Source organism: Falco peregrinus, chromosome 6 (assembly GCF_023634155.1).
Source record: "Falco peregrinus isolate bFalPer1 chromosome 6, bFalPer1.pri, whole genome shotgun sequence".
Classification (NCBI taxonomy): domain Eukaryota; kingdom Metazoa; phylum Chordata; class Aves; order Falconiformes; family Falconidae; genus Falco; species Falco peregrinus.
Window position 1 is genome coordinate 33589874 of NC_073726.1, and position 21260 is coordinate 33611133.

The window sequence follows — 21260 nt, forward strand, 5'->3', positions numbered from 1 at the left end:
CTATTGCAAAAAGGTACTCAATCCAATCTATTTTGTAAACTAAGCAACAGTCACGCTGTGTAAGACTAGTCATTTCTATGTTACTATTATTCTTCAACATAAAAGATACATACAGGTGGTGTACTATTGCACTCAAAAGCAGGAAAAAACCAAAATAATGCACCAATATTTAATAAGATACTTGACAAATTAGCATAAATACTATGGCCTGAATCCTACATCCTACTGAATGCTAGCTCCATCTATTTTTCCACCTGCAAGGCAATTTTCCTTAGTTCACTCCATTCCAAAGGTAGTTACATACCTGGATATCAAGTTAATGGATGCTAGAAAATTTTTAATTTTTAAAAAAGCCATTAATAAAAACAACCTACCCAGAAATAAAACTGATCTACAATCAAGTGTTGACTAAACTGATGGCTAAAAATATAAAAAAAATCACCATTATTACACTTAACAGCACATAGCCACAGAATGACAGCACCATCCAGACAATTCTTTCAGATCCATCAGAAAGGCTCTTTACCTAAAGTATTTAGGTATCCTGAGATCCCTGCCTCACTAACATAGAAGTTAGTAATTCCTGAATACATTGAGCAGATGAGACTCGAGCACATCTGTCCAAGTTCCACAGACCATCACCAACAAAATTACTCTAAGTTAACTTATAATGCAAGACCTGAACAGTTTTCCTCAGAGGCGAGAGCGCTACGTCAGTATTTACTATGCTACTCCCCTCAGTCCTTAAGTGGGAAACGTTGCTGAAAGTGTTTCAGTAAAGTCTTTTTTTACTACAGAAGCTACGGACAGAAACCCAGAAAATGGATGATGTTGCTTTCCATCACCCCCATAACCTTCTCCTCCACTCCAGTAGTCTGCCAAATGCCCAGTACCCCAGGATCCCTGCTCATGGTGCTGCTACCCTGACCCAGGAAGTTGTTTTCCAGAAAGTCCAATTTAGCTCTTCCAAATAATTGCTTTGAAAACATCCCTAGCCTGCAGATAACTTTACATTTCAGAGCTTTTACTCCGTTGCTTGATTTAAGAAAAAAATCTAAAATATAAAAAGCAGTCGATGGAAAGAAAACCATTACTTTATCATATTGTTTGTTCAGGGGAGAGTTACATGCGTTGAGACCAGGATCCAAGTCTGCTTGCCCACAGTACCTGTATAGATTAGATCCTTTTGAGCCTAGTAGGACCATGCAAATGCTGGCACTCATTTTAACCTCCTGTTGCTGAGATCGTGAAGGAAATTAGAACTACAGCCTAACCTGAAGCTCATTCATCCTTGAGAGGCATGACTTTGATTCACAGGTCCCACTGTGTGAACAACATATTTTGAAGTTTGTACTAATTACTGTAACATGAACAATCACTCTTTCATCTTTACATTTCATATAGAAAAGCAATTCTTCATAACAGCAGGGACCTGATTGCCTGGATGTAAATAAAACGATTCCTTCAGTGATTCCACCTGACAAATCAAAAGTACACTTTGCACACTAGGTGACACTTAGCTAAAAGGAAAAAAAAAAACCAAAACAACAAACAAGCCATGAGCTCCAGACTATTCCCTGCACATAAATTACCTAGGCAGGCTGCAGTTATTACTCATATTAAGGTACAACATGGGCTGAGGCAGATCCCCTTTCAAAGGAACTTTAAGAAGAACTAACAAAGCACAACAGCCTACACTGACCTTTATTTTGACATTTATTTAGTTGTCATTTACGACACAGGTACTACAATTAGGTTCAGAACAAGGGCAAGTCTATTCTTTGGATATAAGAGAACCTGGTCTCTATAAAGACAAAAAGGCAAAAAAAATTTGCAAGTAGTATATATGGTAAGCCCACACAAGCAAAAGCAGTTCAACTTTCCAAACCCAATTCATGGCATCACAAAGGATGTGGGGGGATTAATGACCTCGTATGTACTTATTAAAGGAAAATAAGAAGTAGAAACATTTATTTCCCTTAGTTTCTGCAGTTCTATGCAGTATAGCTAGAGAGCTATGAGTTTAGGGATTGTTATTACAATGCTATTGATATTACTGTATTTTAAACATAAAAATCAATACATAATTTTAAAGTTGGACTTTCTGAAGTACTGCCAAAAATTACTGTTAAAATTAATTCAAACTTATGGCACGAAAAGGATACAAAAATCATACTTGATAACATTTGGAGGATTCAATAAGAATCATTCTTTTAAAAGTTACTGATAAGGAGAGCTGTTTCCAAGATAATAGGTTTTAAAATTTAAAGCAAGTTTCATGTGTTTATGTATGTACACATGTAAAGACACAGCTTCTTTCAGATTGAGGTATTACATGCTCAGCTGAATAGGATAAATATGTATATAAACATGAGGACAAACAAACATTTACAGGGAGATTTCATAATCACAGTAGAATATTTTAAAGGACGTTTATACTTCATTAATGCTATGTTTTAAACAAGTACACACTTGTATAACATCTGCAAGATCTGTCTGGTAACATAAAACCCACATACAATTATACGTAATTTGTGAACAAAATACAAAACTTGTTCCTGATGAAAAAGCATTTCTCTCTAATCATTATCTCTTACAAAACAGCAATTATATATGATCAGTCACTTCTTATGCCTAGCTTACTCTCTAGCATACACTAAATACTTTTTCACCAAACAGTTCTCAGATACAGACTGAATACTGCATGGAGCAATAGTTTGGTTTTTCTCTGCATGTAAAGGCACAAATAATTTTCTGCAACAAATTTAGTATTTGTTTTACACAGACCACAGCCACTGATTCCATAGTCATATTCTATCTGACTCATTGGATCATATCTCACTTGCTGGTTCAAAGAATAAGCAGAATACCAAAGTGTGAACAGCATTAGCAAGACTGTAAAACAAGCGGAGGGCTTTGACTTTTCTATACGGTTTACAAAGTAAATAAAATTTGTGCTTCAGGCACATTTCTGTGGGTGAATAAATCTACAAATTATAATAGAGTGAGTAGCATAAAGGTGAACATGAACATTGGCATACAGAATGAAGGATGGGAGACAACAAGTAATGAGTACATATGCTATACACACTTTACAGATCTAGCAGTAACATAAGAGCCTACCAAGAAGGTTTTAGGTTGTTTTGGTTTTTGTTATTTAAACACAAAATTAGTAACAGCAATAAATAAAAGTTGCAGACTGAGGTGTAAAAAAAGTCATGACCTATGTCAACTCTTTCATTAGATTCTTTACCCATGTATAACCTGATGATTCTGTGAAGAATTCTAAAATATTTGCTATCATCATCACTGTTAACATTTAAAGATTAAATTAATTAGAACTAAAGAATGTAAAAGAATAACTGCTAGAATTTCCATATACTACACTAGACAGGTGTGAATTAAAGCCAAAGTACTCAGACCACTATCAGAGGAAATTAAGTCTGGCAGGTGGCACATCAATACTGTAGTCTACAATAAAAGACATTGAATTATTTTTATACTTAGTAAGGCAAGTATTTTGCATTTTCTGAATGATAGGTATAGGCTTCAATCATTTTCCTACTCCAATTTTGAGTAGAATCAATTTAAATATTATATTACTTAAAATTTACCTGTCCCTTTGCTATCAGATAAGCAACAATTGAAGTATGTCCAAACTGGGCAGCCAAATGAATACAGCTACATCCTTCTCCATCAATTAGCGACGGATCTGCCCCATATTTCATCAGCTGTACAACCATGGATAAGTGACCCTGTCTAAATGTAACAAAACACAAAAAACAAACAACTGAATAACTACATACAGAAAAACTATTTAAATATGAATATTTTAATACAACAAATATGTTTAGCAGTTAATTATACTAGTGAAGCTTCCACACTTCGACTCATATTTTGAAAACAACTGTCGTGATCTTAGTAAGCATATGAACAAATTCTACGCAGCCAATGGATTCATCACATGCAATTCACTTAAGGGTGTTGTGTACTGCCTAGTCAACAAAACCCCCTAAGTTCTTAGTACAGAAATCTAGTCTACTGTAGTGTCTTCCAATGCACATATGAAACCTACTGTTTTAAGAGATGCCAAACTGGCTACATACTCTCACTTTCTGTGGGGCAGATGGTTTATCCTTCTACTATCAAAAATAGTAGTGAAATAAAAATAGGAAGAAAAAAAAGGAAAACTGAAGGCCTGCACTTCCTCCACATTACATTAAAAGCTTAAGCATCTTTTTGGCATAATGAGCCTAGGTATATCCTTCTTGTAGACACAGTGCCTAACTGTCAGTACAGAGTTTTTGACATGAGCAGAAAGACCTTTTCCATCCGTCAGAAGCAGCTTCAGACAATGCTTCATAGAACAGATTACAGGTACAAACACCAAGAAATTTAATCAAGCTTTTGTACTGTTAACACAGAACTTGAGTATGATCTGTAACAAAAAGAATTGCATAAGCTAAAGCATTTAACAGAGGCTAATGAGCAAGTCTTAATTTTTAGTTAAAAAAAATAATCATTTTCATACATTAAATGTTCTAAAAGCTAATTTTCTATGTCACCTTTTACAGTCTACAGTTAAAAATATTAATATGGACAGTGTTCCTTTCTCGCCTATTTCTAGGTGGTTGTCTGAAGGAGCAGCTACTACTCAAAGGTTGTCTTCCATTTTCCCAGCCATTCATCATTCTCAGACCACCTTCTACCACGTAAATCTGATTTTACGTGCATCTTTAAAAAGAATCGACACATGTAATAGAACACTGCAAGGACAATGTCACACAAAATCATCCCAAGCCCCATCTGCACAAATGTCGCTGAACTTCAGGAGACTGACAAAAGAAAGATCTCCAAAATAAGAGTAAACCAAGGTGACTACAGACTCTGATTTTACTTTACTCCTTGTCTTATCATAGCAATCATCTTCCTCTACATTAGAAAGAGTCAAGGCAAAAACTGAACCATATGCTGAAAGCTCCTGTAGCTCAAACATTCCCCATTCACAGTGTGCCCAGTTATCAATGACTGAATTAATTCTTGTACAAAGTACCCTCATAAAATATAGCAATTTCATAAACCAATCAGTAGCAAATTCCAAGCTGAGCAAAAACACAGGAAAAGAAAATTCCAGAAGACTTTTCCCTACCTTGTTGCCCAGTGAAGTGGGGTAGAATTTAAATCTCCTCCAAGCTGATCGACAATAGCACCTTTTGATATATAGTATCTGGAATAACAGAAATAGTAAACATTATTGCTTGTCTTGGATAACATAAATGACACACAGTAAGCATGTTTGATGTTACGCAACACAGACAGTTACAGACCCGAAGACCAGAACCTTTCCTTGCCTTCGTATAACCTTCCTTTTTAGGGGTCACACATGCAATTTTTTGCCTTTTTGATGTGGGTTGGGACAGTAGGGATGCTTCCTACTGTGTTTTAAACATGCTGAGATTTCCTAGTTTGGTTCTAAGGTAAAACAGAGTAATTGCTACATATATTGGTATAAACTGTGCTGCCACAGGAGTATTAAATTAAATGGATCCTTTTAAAATATTGAGGGGTTGCTGCATTAAGAACTCTGAATTATTGGTAAAAGAATATGCTGGCAGAAGACTAGCATATTTAGCTAAATGTTAGCTAAAGACTAGCACATTTGGCCGAATAGCAAAATTATATACAATTCAACTTGCAGCATGTATGGAATAGCCCTGCTGAAGTCATCATTCCAAGAGCTCACACTTAAGTTATGTGTTTAGCCTAGTACTAAGACTTTTATGGACTTCTCAATTGTTACTAATCAAAAGACAAAAACGTCTTGAGTATTTAAAAAATACTTCTAAATGATGGGCTAGAAATTATTTTTCCCTGAAGAACATCCATAAAAAGACAAGCTACTTGTAGAAACAAAACAAGTCACCCATGTTCAACTGCAGCAACTCATATTCATAGTAATTTGTACTGTTTCTGTGAACTGTTTTCCTTGCTTTTTTATATAGGACACTATACTGTCCTTTGTAAAGAAAATGCACAGCTCACAAAGAAATCAATGTTTTTTAAAAACACACCTTCCCAGAAGGTTTCTAGTTTTTCATCCACTACTATACAAGCTAACAGACCTTTGAAAAGTACTATGTAGCTATAGATTCCCAAGTGCTTGCACATTTCAAGTATCTGCACCTGCAGACTTTTTGCTTTCAAAATACGCATCACTATATATGAGTGCTGCTCTCCCACCCACACAAACTGTCCTTCAAATCTTCAGCACTGAGTTTCTGGCACCTCAATTTCCTCTAAGTGTTTCAAGACACAGCAAGAAGAAGGGCAACAAACAGAACACTTTGAAAAACATTACTCTAAGTAACTACCTTCTTGTTCTTTTGTGCTTATTGATTCAGACAGCGCAAACTTCAAAATCAGCCCAAAACCTTTAGGAACAGAAACTGAAAAATGCATCAGCTATACCTGTCCACACGGAAAACATCTAAAGGAAATGTCCTTTCATACATTTGCTTTAGAGCCACCAGACACAATGAAGTACTTTAGCAGACATGCTGAAGTCATACAAACTCTGGTTTATATGACAAACAAGATCTGCTCTGATGAATGTTGGACAGTCCACTCCGCTGGTCTTCAATACCAAAGGAACAAAATTGCAAAATCTCTGTGCTGAAGTTAAGCTTTTGGATTTCTCAATGAGAACAACCAAAGAAAGTCTTGGTCCCATGTAGGTGAAAAGACGAGACGTACATAAGGTAAAGGGACAATGTAATTTTGTTATTGTGAAGTACAGCTACCAAAGAACAAATTTGAAAAAGACACTGAGAAGCTATTTAGATTGCCTTGTGAAGGAGTTCCCAAGGAAATCATGTCTAAATAAAAGATAACACAGAAATTCACAGTCAAAGCTTGGATCCATCTTGCTGATGTGACAGCCACTCATGGGGAGGTATACAGATTGTCTTCATCCAAACACTGATCCCCACAGGAACACAGAATATGTTGAAATTCTACTGAGCAGCAGCACTGCTTACTGGTTAGTGTGTTTTATTTAGAAAGGAGAACTTGCAATTTGACAACTGGGAAAAGACAAGGTGGCAACCTCCTGCCAGATGGTATACTGAAATAACATTTTATGTTCCCTTAAGGGTGTTCTTAGCCTAAGTTGAGATTTATCACTGTATTTCAGTCTCAGTACACATAAACAGTGAGATTTTTCTGCAAAACCAGACCACACAATCTCTTTGTCTAGGCAGATCTTGCAGAAGGAATTTTCTGCTTTGTGAGAATGTCCCTGGAGAAAGGAGGAACTCTGTGATTCTACTCTCAGTGAGTCATTGAAGCTTCCACACTAGAAGATGCCAGGTGTGCAAGTCCTATTTGAGCAATCTACTGACATTCAAAGTAAGCAGATCTGATAAGAGGTCTCCTTAAGAAGAAAATACTTCCACTGATCTTTACGTTAGGATCACTAAGTCTTTGCCAGATATTTTAAAACTGCCCCAGCTTGCATTCCATGCTTGTGGAATCAAAATGCATGCAGTCACTGTTGCTAGAAGGAGGAAAAGTAGAACAGAAGTTCTTGTATGGAGAAAGTTTGACACAAGGAATGGGGAAATCCAGGCAGTAGGGAACTGCAGAGAGATGAGGCCAATGTTTTAATTTTTACAAAACTGAGCTGAAGAGAGATCAATAGATCAGTGTCATGATGAAAAAAGAATTATGTTTTGTATGTCTGACACTCATCCCCAATCCTATAGAAATAAGAACAGGTGTTTCAGTTTTCCTTATAATGTATCAATGGCTTTCACTGTGATCTATGCTGAATGCGGAAATAGAGTGGAGACTTGTGGAAAGATGTGATAGGATCAAAGCAAAACAAAACCCCAGAATAATTTCAATCTAAGGAAACAGAATAAACCAGTGTCTCACAAAATAGTGAGAGAGCACTCAGCATGATGGGTGATATAAACTAAAATAAATCAAGACCCCCTGAAGATAGGTGAACTTAGAGCATAAGAACTGCATCAGGAGGAATGAATCTCAGATACATTTAAACACATCAGTAGTCCCATGCACTCTAGTAAACAGCAGGAAGAAAATGCAACACAGTATGTCACAGTGGTAAAGATGCATCAAGAAGGAACACCACCTTTGATATATTGTTGAGGAAAATGAAGAATTAGACACATTAAAGAACATTAAATTATCAGGGCTCACTAATATAACCTGAAAAAGATATAGCTGGTGCAATTAAAGTTATGTTGCATTAAAATTCTGAGAACAAGTTTCCAGCACTCAAACGCAGGTGGAGAGATCTTCCTAACATATAATAAAGACCTAAGTGGAAATTCAGATAGAGATCTAAGCACAGACTTCCATCTACCTGAATGTGACATTTTGATTTTCAACCAATCCTATGTCCAATATAATTGCTACAGCAGGAAATTGTTAGCAACACACTTGGAGGGGACAAAAAAGGTAAAATATACCACAAAATACTCACATGTTAAAGTACTTCTTTCACAAATTTAGCTTCAAAAGAGGACTAACCGGGAACTTAAAATCTGGTCTGATTTTACTCTGTGAATGACAGAAGATCCTCAAGCAAATTTTTCTGGGCAGTTGTATTTGGTTTGTTTTGGTTTCTTTTTTTTTTTTCTTTTAAAGAAAAAGTAGCAGAATACATAAAATGCTAGTGAACTAAAGCATTAAGTCATAAACAAAAATCACACAGATAGATTCACTGCACTGTGAAGCTAATACAGAAAATACACATACAGAAACGTCATCCACAATACAGGCTTATTTTTCCAAATGCCTTGTGACATTCTGATATTTTCAAATGATGATAGCTGTCTCAAAGCCTTTTACTTTTCGGACCATGTAAAGACATATCCAAAAGATGGAATATCTGTAATGCAAATATGCCTTCCAACAGCTCAAATAAGATGAACAATTCATTGCACATAATTCGTTAAGAATTTGAGATGGATGAAAAAGTGAGCTTGAAATATCATAACTGCTTTTAGATGCTGTACTTTTCTTAAAGAAAAACTGCTATCTGAAAAAAATTATGCATTTCAGTTATTTCAGTTGTAAATTGTAAAATGCTAGCCACAAAGACCCAGGACAACCCTGAAGGAAAACTGAATGAAAAGGAAGAAAACAGTAAGGTCTAAAATGTACTCTCACAAAAAAGGTTATAAAGGTAAGCCAGGGTCCTGCATCACTTCTGCAAGAGGCTCTCTTTTAGCGTGCCAGAAAGCACACGGGTTACCTATCTTATAATGAAAGGAAGATACCAAATGCAGAATTATGGTTTCCATGAAACGCTTCTACCCACAACAGAGACATGAAACCTGTTGTGCTATCTGTTGTGTCTAATAAAAAAATAAAATCTTTCAGAATCACTAAATTATTTCACAGAATTGTTTAGTTTGGAAGGGGCCTTTGGAGATCATCTAGCCCAACCATCCCTGATCAAAGCAGCTAGATGACGTTGGCTAGGACCATGTCCAGTTGGGTTTTGATATATCCAAGGATGGAGAGTTCTCAGCCTCTACAGGCAACCTGTGCCAGTGCTCAGTCACCCACACAGTAAAATAAGTATTTCCTAATGTTTAGATGGAATTTCATGTGTGTTTCAATTTGTGTCTCCTCTGCCTCTTGTCTGCCCTGGGCACTACTGAAAAAAGTCTGGCTCTTGCCTCCTTTACACCCTCTCATCAGGTGTTTACATACATTGGTAAGATCCCAGGCATTATATATTACCAGATATTATGTTACCAGGTATCTCAGGGACTTGCATACATTGCTACGATCCTCCTTGAGGATCTTACATTGACAAGATAAGTCTTCTCTTCTCTTGACTGTCGTCCAAGCTCTTTCAACCCCCTCTCTAGAGGGGACTAGAACATGTAAGATGTTCTAGTCCCTTAACCATCTTTGAGACCCTGCACTGGACTCACCCCAGTAAGTCCCTATCTTTCCTGCAAAAGGGAACCCACAACTTCACACAGGCATCCAGCTTCAGCAGCTGGACAGGAGGATCACCACACCCTCAACATGCTGGCAATGTTTTTCTTAATGCTGCCCGGTATACCATTGACCGCAAGGCTGCATTGCTGGTTCACCGTTAGCTTCCTATCCCCTAGGGCCCAAAGTTCCTTCTCATCAGATCTAAATTTTTATCTATTTACTTATCTTTATTTAACCTTCCTTTAAGAGAACTGCATCAGGACACAGAAAGTCCTTTAAAAACAAGATGAGAAACGTTACCCTGAAATCTTCTAGAAACTTAAGATCTGCTCTGATAAAGGTGCTGGTGATGGACATACATAGGGAGAATGTGCTTAAATGAAGGTTTTGCATTTGTTTTTATGTGTAAGTGTACACATTTACTAATAAGGACTGTTTTGAAAAGTGGACCGATTGAAGACATGACATTTATACCAATTGAAAAGTGAACTGATTGAAGATGTGCAGTTTATGTCAAATATTCTAGAAACCTGCTGATTCAATGATATTTTTTGTGTATTTGGACTTACTTGCATGTACTTAATTCATTGTTTTGTTACAAGTGGAGAACAAAACCCAAACATGTTCTATACACACTAATGATTTGTAAAACAGCAAGTACTAAGAATTACCCCTTAAGCTATCCATGTTCTGAAGGATAAAAATAGGGTTTAAAACACAGTCTCAAATATTATGTTCCAGATTTTATAAACTGAAAAGCAAAAAACCCTCCAAATCCCACAGCTCCCACTATTAAAGATTTTGTTATTACTTGCAAGGAGAGGTGCTGCAATGTAACCTTTTGTAACAGCTGTGTTTTTAAAATGCAAAGTTATTTAAGTTAGAACTTCTCAAAATGCTGAATGAAGTAGGAATTGCTCCTGGCATCATATTAATCTTTCTTAATCAAACCTTCCACTATCATCTCACATCAAACTTTTCCTCTTCAAAAAATAAATTTGGTATTTCAACAAGTATATCATGGTATAAAGAAATTGCATATGCAGCTGAATGGCTGTTCCACAGGTTTATCTCATCAGAGAAGAGTCTGAGCTTGACTTCTGGACATATAACAGGTTTTATTTCTGTTAATTGGGTCATCAAAACATTGCTGCCAAAATGCACATTAGGTATTTTAACTTCTCCCTCCTCCTCCAAATTTCAAAACCAAAACTCGAGATTTTTAAGAGATTTAGTATTATTTAATGCCTTAAAAAAAAAATCAACATTTTTAAGGACATGATTAGTTTATGTAATACATACTTCACCAGATCTATCCTGTTGTTGATTGCAGCCCAGTGGAGAAGCGTTACGTTTTCTTTGTCTGGTTGTCGTACATCATAACCTGCTTCCACCAATTCTCTACATCGTTCGTATATTCCATACCTTGAAGAAGAAAATAAGATTTTTCAAAGCCGCTACCTTAGACACAAATACATTCAGCAAACACCATACTTAGTCACAATCCAAAAGCTTCAACCGAAAGGAAACAAAGAAGAAACTTTACTTTTTACTTATATATGATTACAGATCTCTTGCAACAAGCAGCTTCCACTGGCAGAAGTTTTATTAATAAATTCAAGATTTCACAGAAAACTTGCCTCCACAGAAAACTACACAGCAGAGCAAGGCAAAATATTGATCAATAGTAAACAAAGTGTAACTAAAACTCTTCTCTTCCCAGGGACTCCACTACATTTGTTTCTCCCATCAGTGTTCTCCTTCCTTTCCATCTCTTGAAGACCAACATAGCTTAGCCAACTGATCTTACAGTATCTTCCTAAAATTCAGCCGATGACAAGATCATTGGGTCAATTACAGATACTAACAGAAGTCAAACACTCCCCATTTTTCTTCTCAGATAAAAAATGGCCATCTTCCTGATAAAAGTCAGTACCATTTTCTGTTTTGCACTTTAATAGAAATTAATTCTTTCATTAAAGATGACTGTTAAATGTGAGCTACCTTCATTTGAAAAGAAATTCTGCATATATTTTGAAAGTTGAAACAAATCAGGAAGCATAAATATCACCTAGGCATCTCACGTAGGACTAACTCCACCACTAAATAACAAAGGGCAAGTAAAGATTACATTTCAAAACCTGTACAACCCTAGGGATTTCTCAAGTTTCAAGGAGGAGACCGACGTGTGGGCACACCTTGAAATCAAGGTCAATGCCTGCGACATAAAATTCTGCTCTAGCAGAAGTCAGAACAGTCTCTCAAAGTTGGAATTAAGGCAAGTTTTTCTTACATGGCTTCTATGTTCTACTTTCTGCAGAACAGACAGCCTCAGATTACTTAAGGCCATTTCACACCACTTGATCAGCTTGTGTAACTGATGCAGAGACCTTTTTTCCAGGGTAGTTAATATTCTTTTTCTTTCATGTATTTGAATAGATTCCTCAGGAATGCTTTCCAAACCTATCACAGGTTTGAAGCACATAAAGTAGCTGGTAACTATTAAAAAAGAAGTACTAAATGTAACAGCTTACTTAAAATGTATTGCTTTCAATTTCTTAGGAAAGTTGCATTAGAAATTAAGAAAAATGCTAGAAATTGCTGTCACACCTATAATCTTTCCAGACATTACAAAACATCAGAACAAAGACTTGCATGCAGCACATACTGATTAGCAACAAGCCTGTAAAATTTCGTCCCTCAGACTGAGTAGTAAAGCAACAGTCATGAATAATTTTGACAACAAAGCTTTGGTTTTAATCAGTTGGCGTGGGGGGAAGACGTTTATGAAGACTTTAAAAGTATGCAACCAGCTAAATAAGATTCACATACTCAGACACACATAACTGCCAGGAAAACTGATAAGGGTCTAAAGCCCAGCCAGTTTTGAGGCACACTATCTCCCAAATCCAAGTCTGTATCAGCAGCGTGGCCCTATGAGTGCTTGTTCAAATGGCTTAACATGTACCATTCCTGACTCTTCCCCCTCCCGGCTGAAAGGGCCACTGCGACAGTTAACACTACTAAAGGCAGGTCAGCCAAGAAAGAGTAGTAGAAGAGATGGAGGAAAGAAGGGTATCTGAAAGCAAGACAGCAAATCCTGATCTTACTGCAATGCAACATCACGTTAGCATATTACAACATCTGGAGGTAACCTGGAAAGCGATTCTTATAAAATAACAAAACACACCTTCCTCGACAAGATGTTCTACTCCAGTCAGCTGTTATGATTACCCTTCCTACTGCAGACATGCCTGCTACCTTTATTTAAAGAACTAACTAAAGCCATAACGTAAGAAATTATTGACCTACAGCTCTGCTACTAGGCTTAGTAGTCACCAGCTAAAAAAGCGTAGTGCCTAAGGCTGAGTTGAGCTAAATCTCATCCTGCTTAACTAAGTAGTACCACACAGCAAGCAGGAATTATATTACTAAAATACTTAAGTTATTTGAAAGAAACAGAATGTAAAAGGACAATAATGCTAACATCTATGAAGTGTAAGAGTCAATCATGTAAACCTTTCATGTAATGGATTAGGATTTTCCTTACATGTATTAGTTTTGGACAGGATCAAATTAAGCTCCTCCACAGTAGCTCCAATGGCGCTAAATTTTGGATTTGTGAGCAAAACAGTGTTGATAACATGCCTAGATTTTAGCTATTGATGAGCAATGCTTACACAGCGTTACAGAGCATTCTTACACTGTCCTGCCAGCGAGGAGGCTGGGGGTGGACAAGAAGCTGAAAGTGGACACAGCCACGACAACTGACCCTAACTAACTAAAGAGATTTCACATGACACTGTGCTCAGCAATAAAAGCTGGGGCAAGCAAAAGGAACAGGGGCATTTGGAGTTATGGATTTGTCTTCCCAAGTAACTGTTTGGTATGATGGAGCCCTGCTGTCCTGGAGATGGCTGAACACCTGCCTGCCCATGGGAAGTAGTAAATTCATTCCTTATTTTACTTTGCTTGAACATACAGCTTCTGTTTTCCTTATTAATCTGTCTTTATATCAGTGCATAACTTTTACCCTTCTGGTTCATTTCCCCATCCCACTGGGAGAGAGAGAGAGCGCGAGCAGCTGTGTGGGGCTCAGTAGCCTACTGGGGTTAAACCACAACATTACTATTGGTCAGCTATGGTAAACTGTACAAGTTATTTAGATGAGCATCCTATCAAGTTAACTACACAACACAAAATGAACCTCCTTGAAAGCAGCCACTGACAACCAGTCAAGTTTTTGTTAGACCAGGCTACTAAGATAGGTATAACCAAGCAGCACTGCCCCAGCATGGGGAGGTGTGGCAGGGAGGTGTTCTTTGTGGGTTTGGTGGGGGATTGTTTGAGTGGTTTTTCTATTTTACTTAAAGCAAATTTCTAGTCTTACAGAAAATGTGATGCTGCTTTTTGAAGAACTTGGCTCAAGAGATGTGAAAATGAGAGGTGTGGCAAGCTTGTGAATCGACTCTGCAGCCCACTAAGGCAGAATTCTGTCACCAGTGCCCCTGCATAAGCCCTAATAGGAACCTCTGATTATGCTCCACTGATGTTTACAAATACCACCTCTAGAATTCACCCATACACTGCTGCAAGGTCCTGGGCAAAGACTACTGCATGGGTTCAGATATAACAAGGGGTAGCAGGAAGGGATTCCTTCTCCACGCATAGCATCATAGACTTCCCCTCCCCACCGGAGGGCAAACTGCAAGTCATAGGTACTTCCTACTGCTTGGCCACAAAACAATCATGAACTTCTGCAACACATCAGAAGAGCCTTCCCAGGAAAACAAAACACTTTCCAAAAGTTGAACTGAGAATGAGGTATACAGCAACTTTTTAAGTCACCATCAGTTTGCCTGTTCCCAGCAATTTATTTTGGTATCTTGAACTCAATCATAACTGATTACAAATGATGTAACATGCGAGGTACAATTTATTAAGTCTTCAATTTATTAAATTGTCACATGAGGACTTAAGGATTTAGACAGACAAATCTGTCTGGCAAAAAAGGTTAGGAATTTACAACAATTTGCTCCTCTTCCTGGAAACAGCAGGCTCTCTGCAATTAAATACAACACTGAATCTGATGCAGTTTGGTTTCTTGATAAGCAGCACTCTTCTCCCACATACTACCTACAGTTGTCTTCCATCAATTTGCTGCAGTTGACTTCACCTTGCCTTCTCCCAAACTTCATGACACACTGTTAGATTACAAAATGAGAAAGTCATCTATTTCGGACACTTAGCATACTCATACTTAAAATGTTGTCATAAAGGGCTCTATGGCCTTCCAGAAAGAGGAATGGAGAAAAAGATTCAAATCCTCAAAAGAGACTGATGTATTAACCAAAAAAATTTTCAGCATCTAGGTGAATTCTAGAGGGTGATGCAACAAACATCAATATGGAATAAAATTAAAGCACATTATTGACGTTTCCTTGTTCTGAAAGAAATGGGACTATTTCTTCCAGGGCAAAAATACCATTGTGCAAGCTCATTTCTTGCACATAGTCTCTAAATCATAGTCTCTAAGCCATTTCAGTAACTAACCTGTAATGCTTTATTTGTCATTGCAGGTTAAAGATATTCTTAATGTAATACATTCAGAAATAGTATCCTAGAAGCCTTTTTGCATTTTAAGTATGTAATGCATTTTTTAATCTTTTGTCTGCAAGCACATCAACTCTTAGAAATAGACACTGCCAGCTTTACTGCGTGATTAATAAAAAAAATTGGCCACAATACTGGGAAGGAATCTCTCTTCAGCAAGAACATCACCATGCCAACAAACAGTAGGTAAATCACGAGCTCACTCCCTCATCACTGTAACTCCAATCAAAGCTGTTTCAACTGGAAACGCAATTAGCATAAAAATGATCCTTTTTATCTTTGGAAGTCTCATTCCCATAAACTATGGTGGTTAAGTACTAACAAAATCTTTCATACATTCTCATGTTATTTGTGCTAAACAGCAAGACAGTTTTGTCTCCAACAGCAAAAGGGTAACTCAGGAGTTGGTTAATGAACTGTTAACAGTGATGTTGAGAGACAAGAGAAATTGAGCTCTTGCATATGTTTCAAAGCCTTAAATTGTCTAGGCAGTTATGGCTATATTACTGGTGTAGTTAAAAAAAATATAAATCCCACCTCTTCCATGTGAACTTCAGATACATTTCACTTTCAGCAACATAATCAAACTCCATGGGCATAAAGTGACCAGGCATAAAGAATGCATACCTGTGTCACAGTCTGCCCATCCTCTCCTGTGAATAGTTGAAGAAAGCCAGAAGTAATTATTACTTTGGCCAACCCTCAACAAATATAATTATTCCATATGTATACTATTTTTTTCTTATCAGTTACTCAATGAATGATGAGAAATAGTGAAGAAAAAAGCATGTTCTCAAACATATCCAACAAATTTTCCTAAGCAAGACTCAGCATATTTCATGCTGCACTATTTCACAATGCACACAACTTCACTCTGAATGATCTCAGTGAATAAAACTAACAGAAAAGTTAGTCTTCTGATAATGAAATTGTAACACTTTGAGCACAAGGAATCAATCTTCCAGAAGTCACAAAAGCAACTGTTAATATCATTAATGTTTAATACCCATGTTCATAATGGTTATTGAACATAATTTCAGCATACCTGGAATTTACTCAAGTTCACTACAAGCAGAAGCAGCTTATTCAGTCTCAACAGAACTAAAAATCACAATGCAAGGATTACTATGTGTCAGATTTTGTTCTCCTAGTCATAACTGATCATATACTTCTCTACCTGTGGACCTTAGCTACTTTTCCTTAGTTTCATGGCTTGAAGTATTTAAAACAAAACAAAAGGCAGCAACTTTAAGTTACATTAACACGGTACCCTTCCCAAGACATCATATTCAAAGTTACGACTCCAGCCTTGGATGACACAGGGCTACTGGTGCCAGAAAGGATAGAACTAAACATACTCAACATACCTCCATTAAATTTCACTTTTATATCACTAATGACTGACTTAATTTTTTTTTAACAAGACTCCATTTCCGTGCAGCTCTAGAGAGAGCACTGAATGGTATCACAGAGGAACAAAAACAGTACACAGCCCACCTTTTGCTTTTGTAGAGGCAGAAGAAATTCAAAGACTTTCTATGCAGTTATAAATGAAGTATTAGTATGCAATGTTACTCCATTGCAATAGCAAAGGCAAGAATGGATTTTTTTACCACTGCTTTTAAAGAGATTTTCAAATACATATGAGTGGCCTGCTTCCGCTTTCAGGAATGTAACAGAAACTTTATATGAATGAAACAATTTTGCTATAGCCAAATACAAGATGCCAAGAAATGATACACATATTGTAATCACTGCAAGATGACAGGCTAAGACGCTACTACTTTTAACACTACCTAGATGCCCTTGGACACATTTATAACAAAGCCAGTGCAAAGTGTCCTTTATAGCAATAGATATTAAACCCAAACACAAGTTTCTGCAAAACAAACAGAGATTGTTTTTGGTATAAAACATCTAGGCTCACACATCTGTGGGAGCATTTAACAGGAACATAATGGGGAAAAAATACAAATACTGATAAACTCTGCAAGAGAACATTAGCTGAACCACTCTTTTCTATACAAAGTCTTATTTTTATTCTAAGTGGTCATTAGATTTCTAGCTCAAAGTGTATGAGCACATTAATAGTATTTGATCTATAGTAAGAAGCTAAAGCACACAAACAGTTCAATATGAAACCATGAACAAATACTTCTGGAAAAATGTGCAGAGCTTGCAAGCTCTTATTTTCTCTTGCTGAAAATCATAAAAGCAAATGCACTATTTTAATAACATTGTTTTATTTCTCTGTAATCAAGTGCCAATAAACTCAACATCTCAAAACAGAACTCTACATTCAAACAGCATATACGAAGTATAGTTAAAAACCTTTTCATGCCATTTTTCATCATCATTTTTAAAGTTTAAGAAACTATGTTCCCCATTTTCATGTATGTTGCAACAGTAATAGTTACTTTCACAGGAGAAACTTAATGCAAAACATAAAATGCGGTAACAGCAACAATGTTTAAGAAAAAAATTAAATGACTGACTAGCTACTTATATGGCATGGACAACTGCTTCCTGCCTGGGTTATCACAGATTTAATAGCAAACAATTCTGTGCTACAGCAAAATGCACCTTCTGCCTGTTGAAAAGCCTGCACTTTAAGTGGTCTTACATGAAATGCCAAATAATTTTGGGTGACAGATCAGTTTGACTTTTAATAGTGGAAGATACTCAACATTATTATAGCTGGCTACCAGACCATTCTTGAGATCAACAGAATTACATTTGACTAATTGTAAGCACCCAGCTACTATTTGACTGCATCACACTAAGAAGCCTGTTATATTCTCTTGGGGAAGATTGAGTGCCACCAATCCCATGCTGAATGTCACACATGCCTGGACTGAAAAAACACACCCAAACCAAGAGAATGAAAATATTTCTTACTCTATTTTGCTACATTTTCCTTGAACTTACTGAACTGCTTGGAAAGGGGAGTTTGAGAGACAGATGATCAGCCCTTCTTTACAAAACCTTTTGTAGTATCTTATTCATATTAGCCCCCAACTAAAAAGTAAACAAAGTCAGCAGATATCTTAGTCTAAGTGAATACTGATTTTTGAGGACAAGTGGTAGAGGATAAGATAATTTTTCATTTATATAAAAGAGAGGTTATATTTCTACAAAAGTGAGTTAACTATATCTTTTAATAGGAACTACATAGCTTTTAAATAACACTGAATTAATATATTAGCATGATTATTTTATTGCAAGCCTTATGTTATTTGGTGGGTTTGTTATCTGCCTTAAATTTCAGGGATTTTTCCCTTTAAGACAGCTGTTTTATATAACATGGCCTTCAAATCCTCATAAATACTTACAAAAATGGTGAGTTCTCCCTCTAGTCAGGGAAGTGCTGTCTGGAAGTACCATAACCTGATCACATACTCATGCTGATAGTCCCCCTTCCCTGTGACATTAACCATTAGGGCTATGATACAAAACTATAGTACTCTTTGGTGAGATGTCCTCCTCTCTGTAAATCGTTTCTCACCGTGACTGGAAAGGAACATAACAGGTAATTCAGAACAGCCCTGTTGATTCTTGTTTGAGGAGACCAGAAAATAATTATGACGACTCAACTGAAAGCCTAGATCAGTCTAAATTTGAGGGCTAATGGGGACAAATACATTTTAGGGTTTCAAACATGCATTGAACATACAAGAATGGAAGCAGGTAACCTGTCAAACCACTTCTACTGTTGTATTTCCATGCTTTCAAGCAGCTAGTTTGATGCTTGCCATAATTTTCATTTCTAAAAATCCCTAATATGAGGATTACAAGTTGTAGTATTAAGTATTTACAGCAACAACTGCAGAGTCTGTCATCATCTATTTCAGGAAGTTAAAATCCTCACAACTCAAAAAGTGAAGGAAAGTACATACTTCCTAAACCTAAAAGGGGCCTGTGTCACATGCAGAGCTGCAAAGCTGCTTTCAGTTGGAGGAGATGCCTTTTAGGGAAAAAAAGGAAAGAACAATTTTGCTTTAAGAAGAAAAAGACAAATAGCTCAGCAAGATACACAGTAGCTTAAGTATTCAAATTAACAGTACAAGAAAAATAAAAATCTTGCAAAACGATCATCTCAGTTCACTGAAGAAAAGTGACAGTGGTGGTGGTCTCTGAATAGTAAAAACAAGCTAAAAAGTAGCATCATGACAATTCTTCAATGTCTTGTGAGTTAGCATGTACTACGGTACTGTGTAGAAGACAAATGTGTATAACTGATCTTCATTAAGAATGCTATTCTTAAATCTGAACACAGTTTAATCCCACAATTTCAGCAATAAACTCAAGTTTCATAGCAGCACTGAAACTGCAGAACTGGAGACAATGAAGGAAGTTACACAGAGCCACATTCCTTCTAACCTACTGACGTCAACAAACCAATGAAACCCTCATGTTTGCATATCAGTGTTGCCCACTTACCTCTTAATCATCACCTACAGAAAATGAACATCATACCAATAGGAAGAAAACCATATGTTCTCTTGCAGCAAATGACCTATATTTACAACTTAACATAATTCCCCTGCATATTTCCATACAAATCTCATAAATACGTCTTAACGCTAATTTTGTAGAGTTCACTTTTGAAGTCTTCCACCACTGTATCTACAAATAGAGTTCACTTTCCACTTTATGCAAATAAAAAAAACCCATTTTATTGTTTTTTAACTAATACAGACACATACAAGTCCAATACTCAAAAATAAACTTACTGTGTGGCTTTGACAATGTCCCAAGTGCTGTAATCATCAATGTGGCTTTTGCGTCCAAGAGATTCACTATATCCATGGTTGTAATGGCTTTGTGGCTTGATTTCCTAAAAAAATAAAAACTTGTTATTAGAACACCAGCATTAGTGAACTTTCTTAGAAAAAAAGAAAAAATATTTTAAAAAATAGTCTATAAGAAAAACAAAACCAGTATCCAGTTCAGCGTACTATAAATCTACCTAAATCTGAGCATGGTAAGCTGACTGGCCACATTTTTACATTTTGCAAAGCAGGCCACCATATTCCCCAACGCAGATTGCAAACACTTCCAGAAACCACCACTTGTAATACCAGAGTTCTGCCAAATCCTACGCTGGGGTATTTTTATAGAATGTTAACAAAAAATAACAGCAATTTCTTTTTTTGGTTCGGTTTGTGGGTTTTTCATTTGTTTTTAGAAACACAACATAGCATAGCTAAAAAAAAATAAGCTACTGGCCACAAAATAACAAAATCTCAGTCTGCTACTACAAATAAATACTATACTTCAAATAGCATAGTTAAATACCTTCCAGAAAATAAATAATTGTGAATGACTAATAACAATGACTAGAACCTACTGATACTTTATTGATTCTTCAACTCCAGTCCCAGCTTCAGAGGTGTTCTTTGTATGTTTAGCCTGTGGGTCTCAAACATAAATGGCACAACCATGACATGCTCTTCACCAGATACAGCTCCCTACAAAGTTAATTCTTTTGAAGGGCAACACTTCAACTGTCACTGCTTCTCTGGGTAGCATTTATATTAAAACATTGTATTCACAGATCACCAAGGCAGCAACATACCATTTTTCTTTACAAACTGCATGCATGTGAAAGTCAACACAGCAAGCTGAAATTGAGCAATGAATTCTACACAGCTTCTTAACTG

At 36.6% G+C, this 21260-nt stretch overlaps 1 protein-coding gene across 3 annotated transcripts in view; it reads right to left on the bottom strand.

Moving 5' to 3' along the window:
* Positions 1 to 21260, bottom strand: part of ZDHHC17 (zinc finger DHHC-type palmitoyltransferase 17) — a 71905-nt gene that overhangs the window by 32549 nt on the left and 18096 nt on the right. For all 3 annotated transcript variants that reach the window (XR_008747743.1, XM_055807775.1, XM_055807774.1), the window contains exons 2-5: positions 20331 to 20434; positions 11287 to 11409; positions 5150 to 5227; positions 3615 to 3759 (exon numbers count right to left, since the gene is read on the bottom strand). Coding sequence is in view for 2 of the 3 variants with exons in the window: in XM_055807775.1 (XP_055663750.1) it covers positions 3615 to 3759; positions 5150 to 5227; positions 11287 to 11409; positions 20331 to 20434 (450 nt within the window). In the remaining variant the exon portion in view is untranslated. The remainder of the gene's footprint in view (positions 1 to 3614; positions 3760 to 5149; positions 5228 to 11286; positions 11410 to 20330; positions 20435 to 21260) is intronic.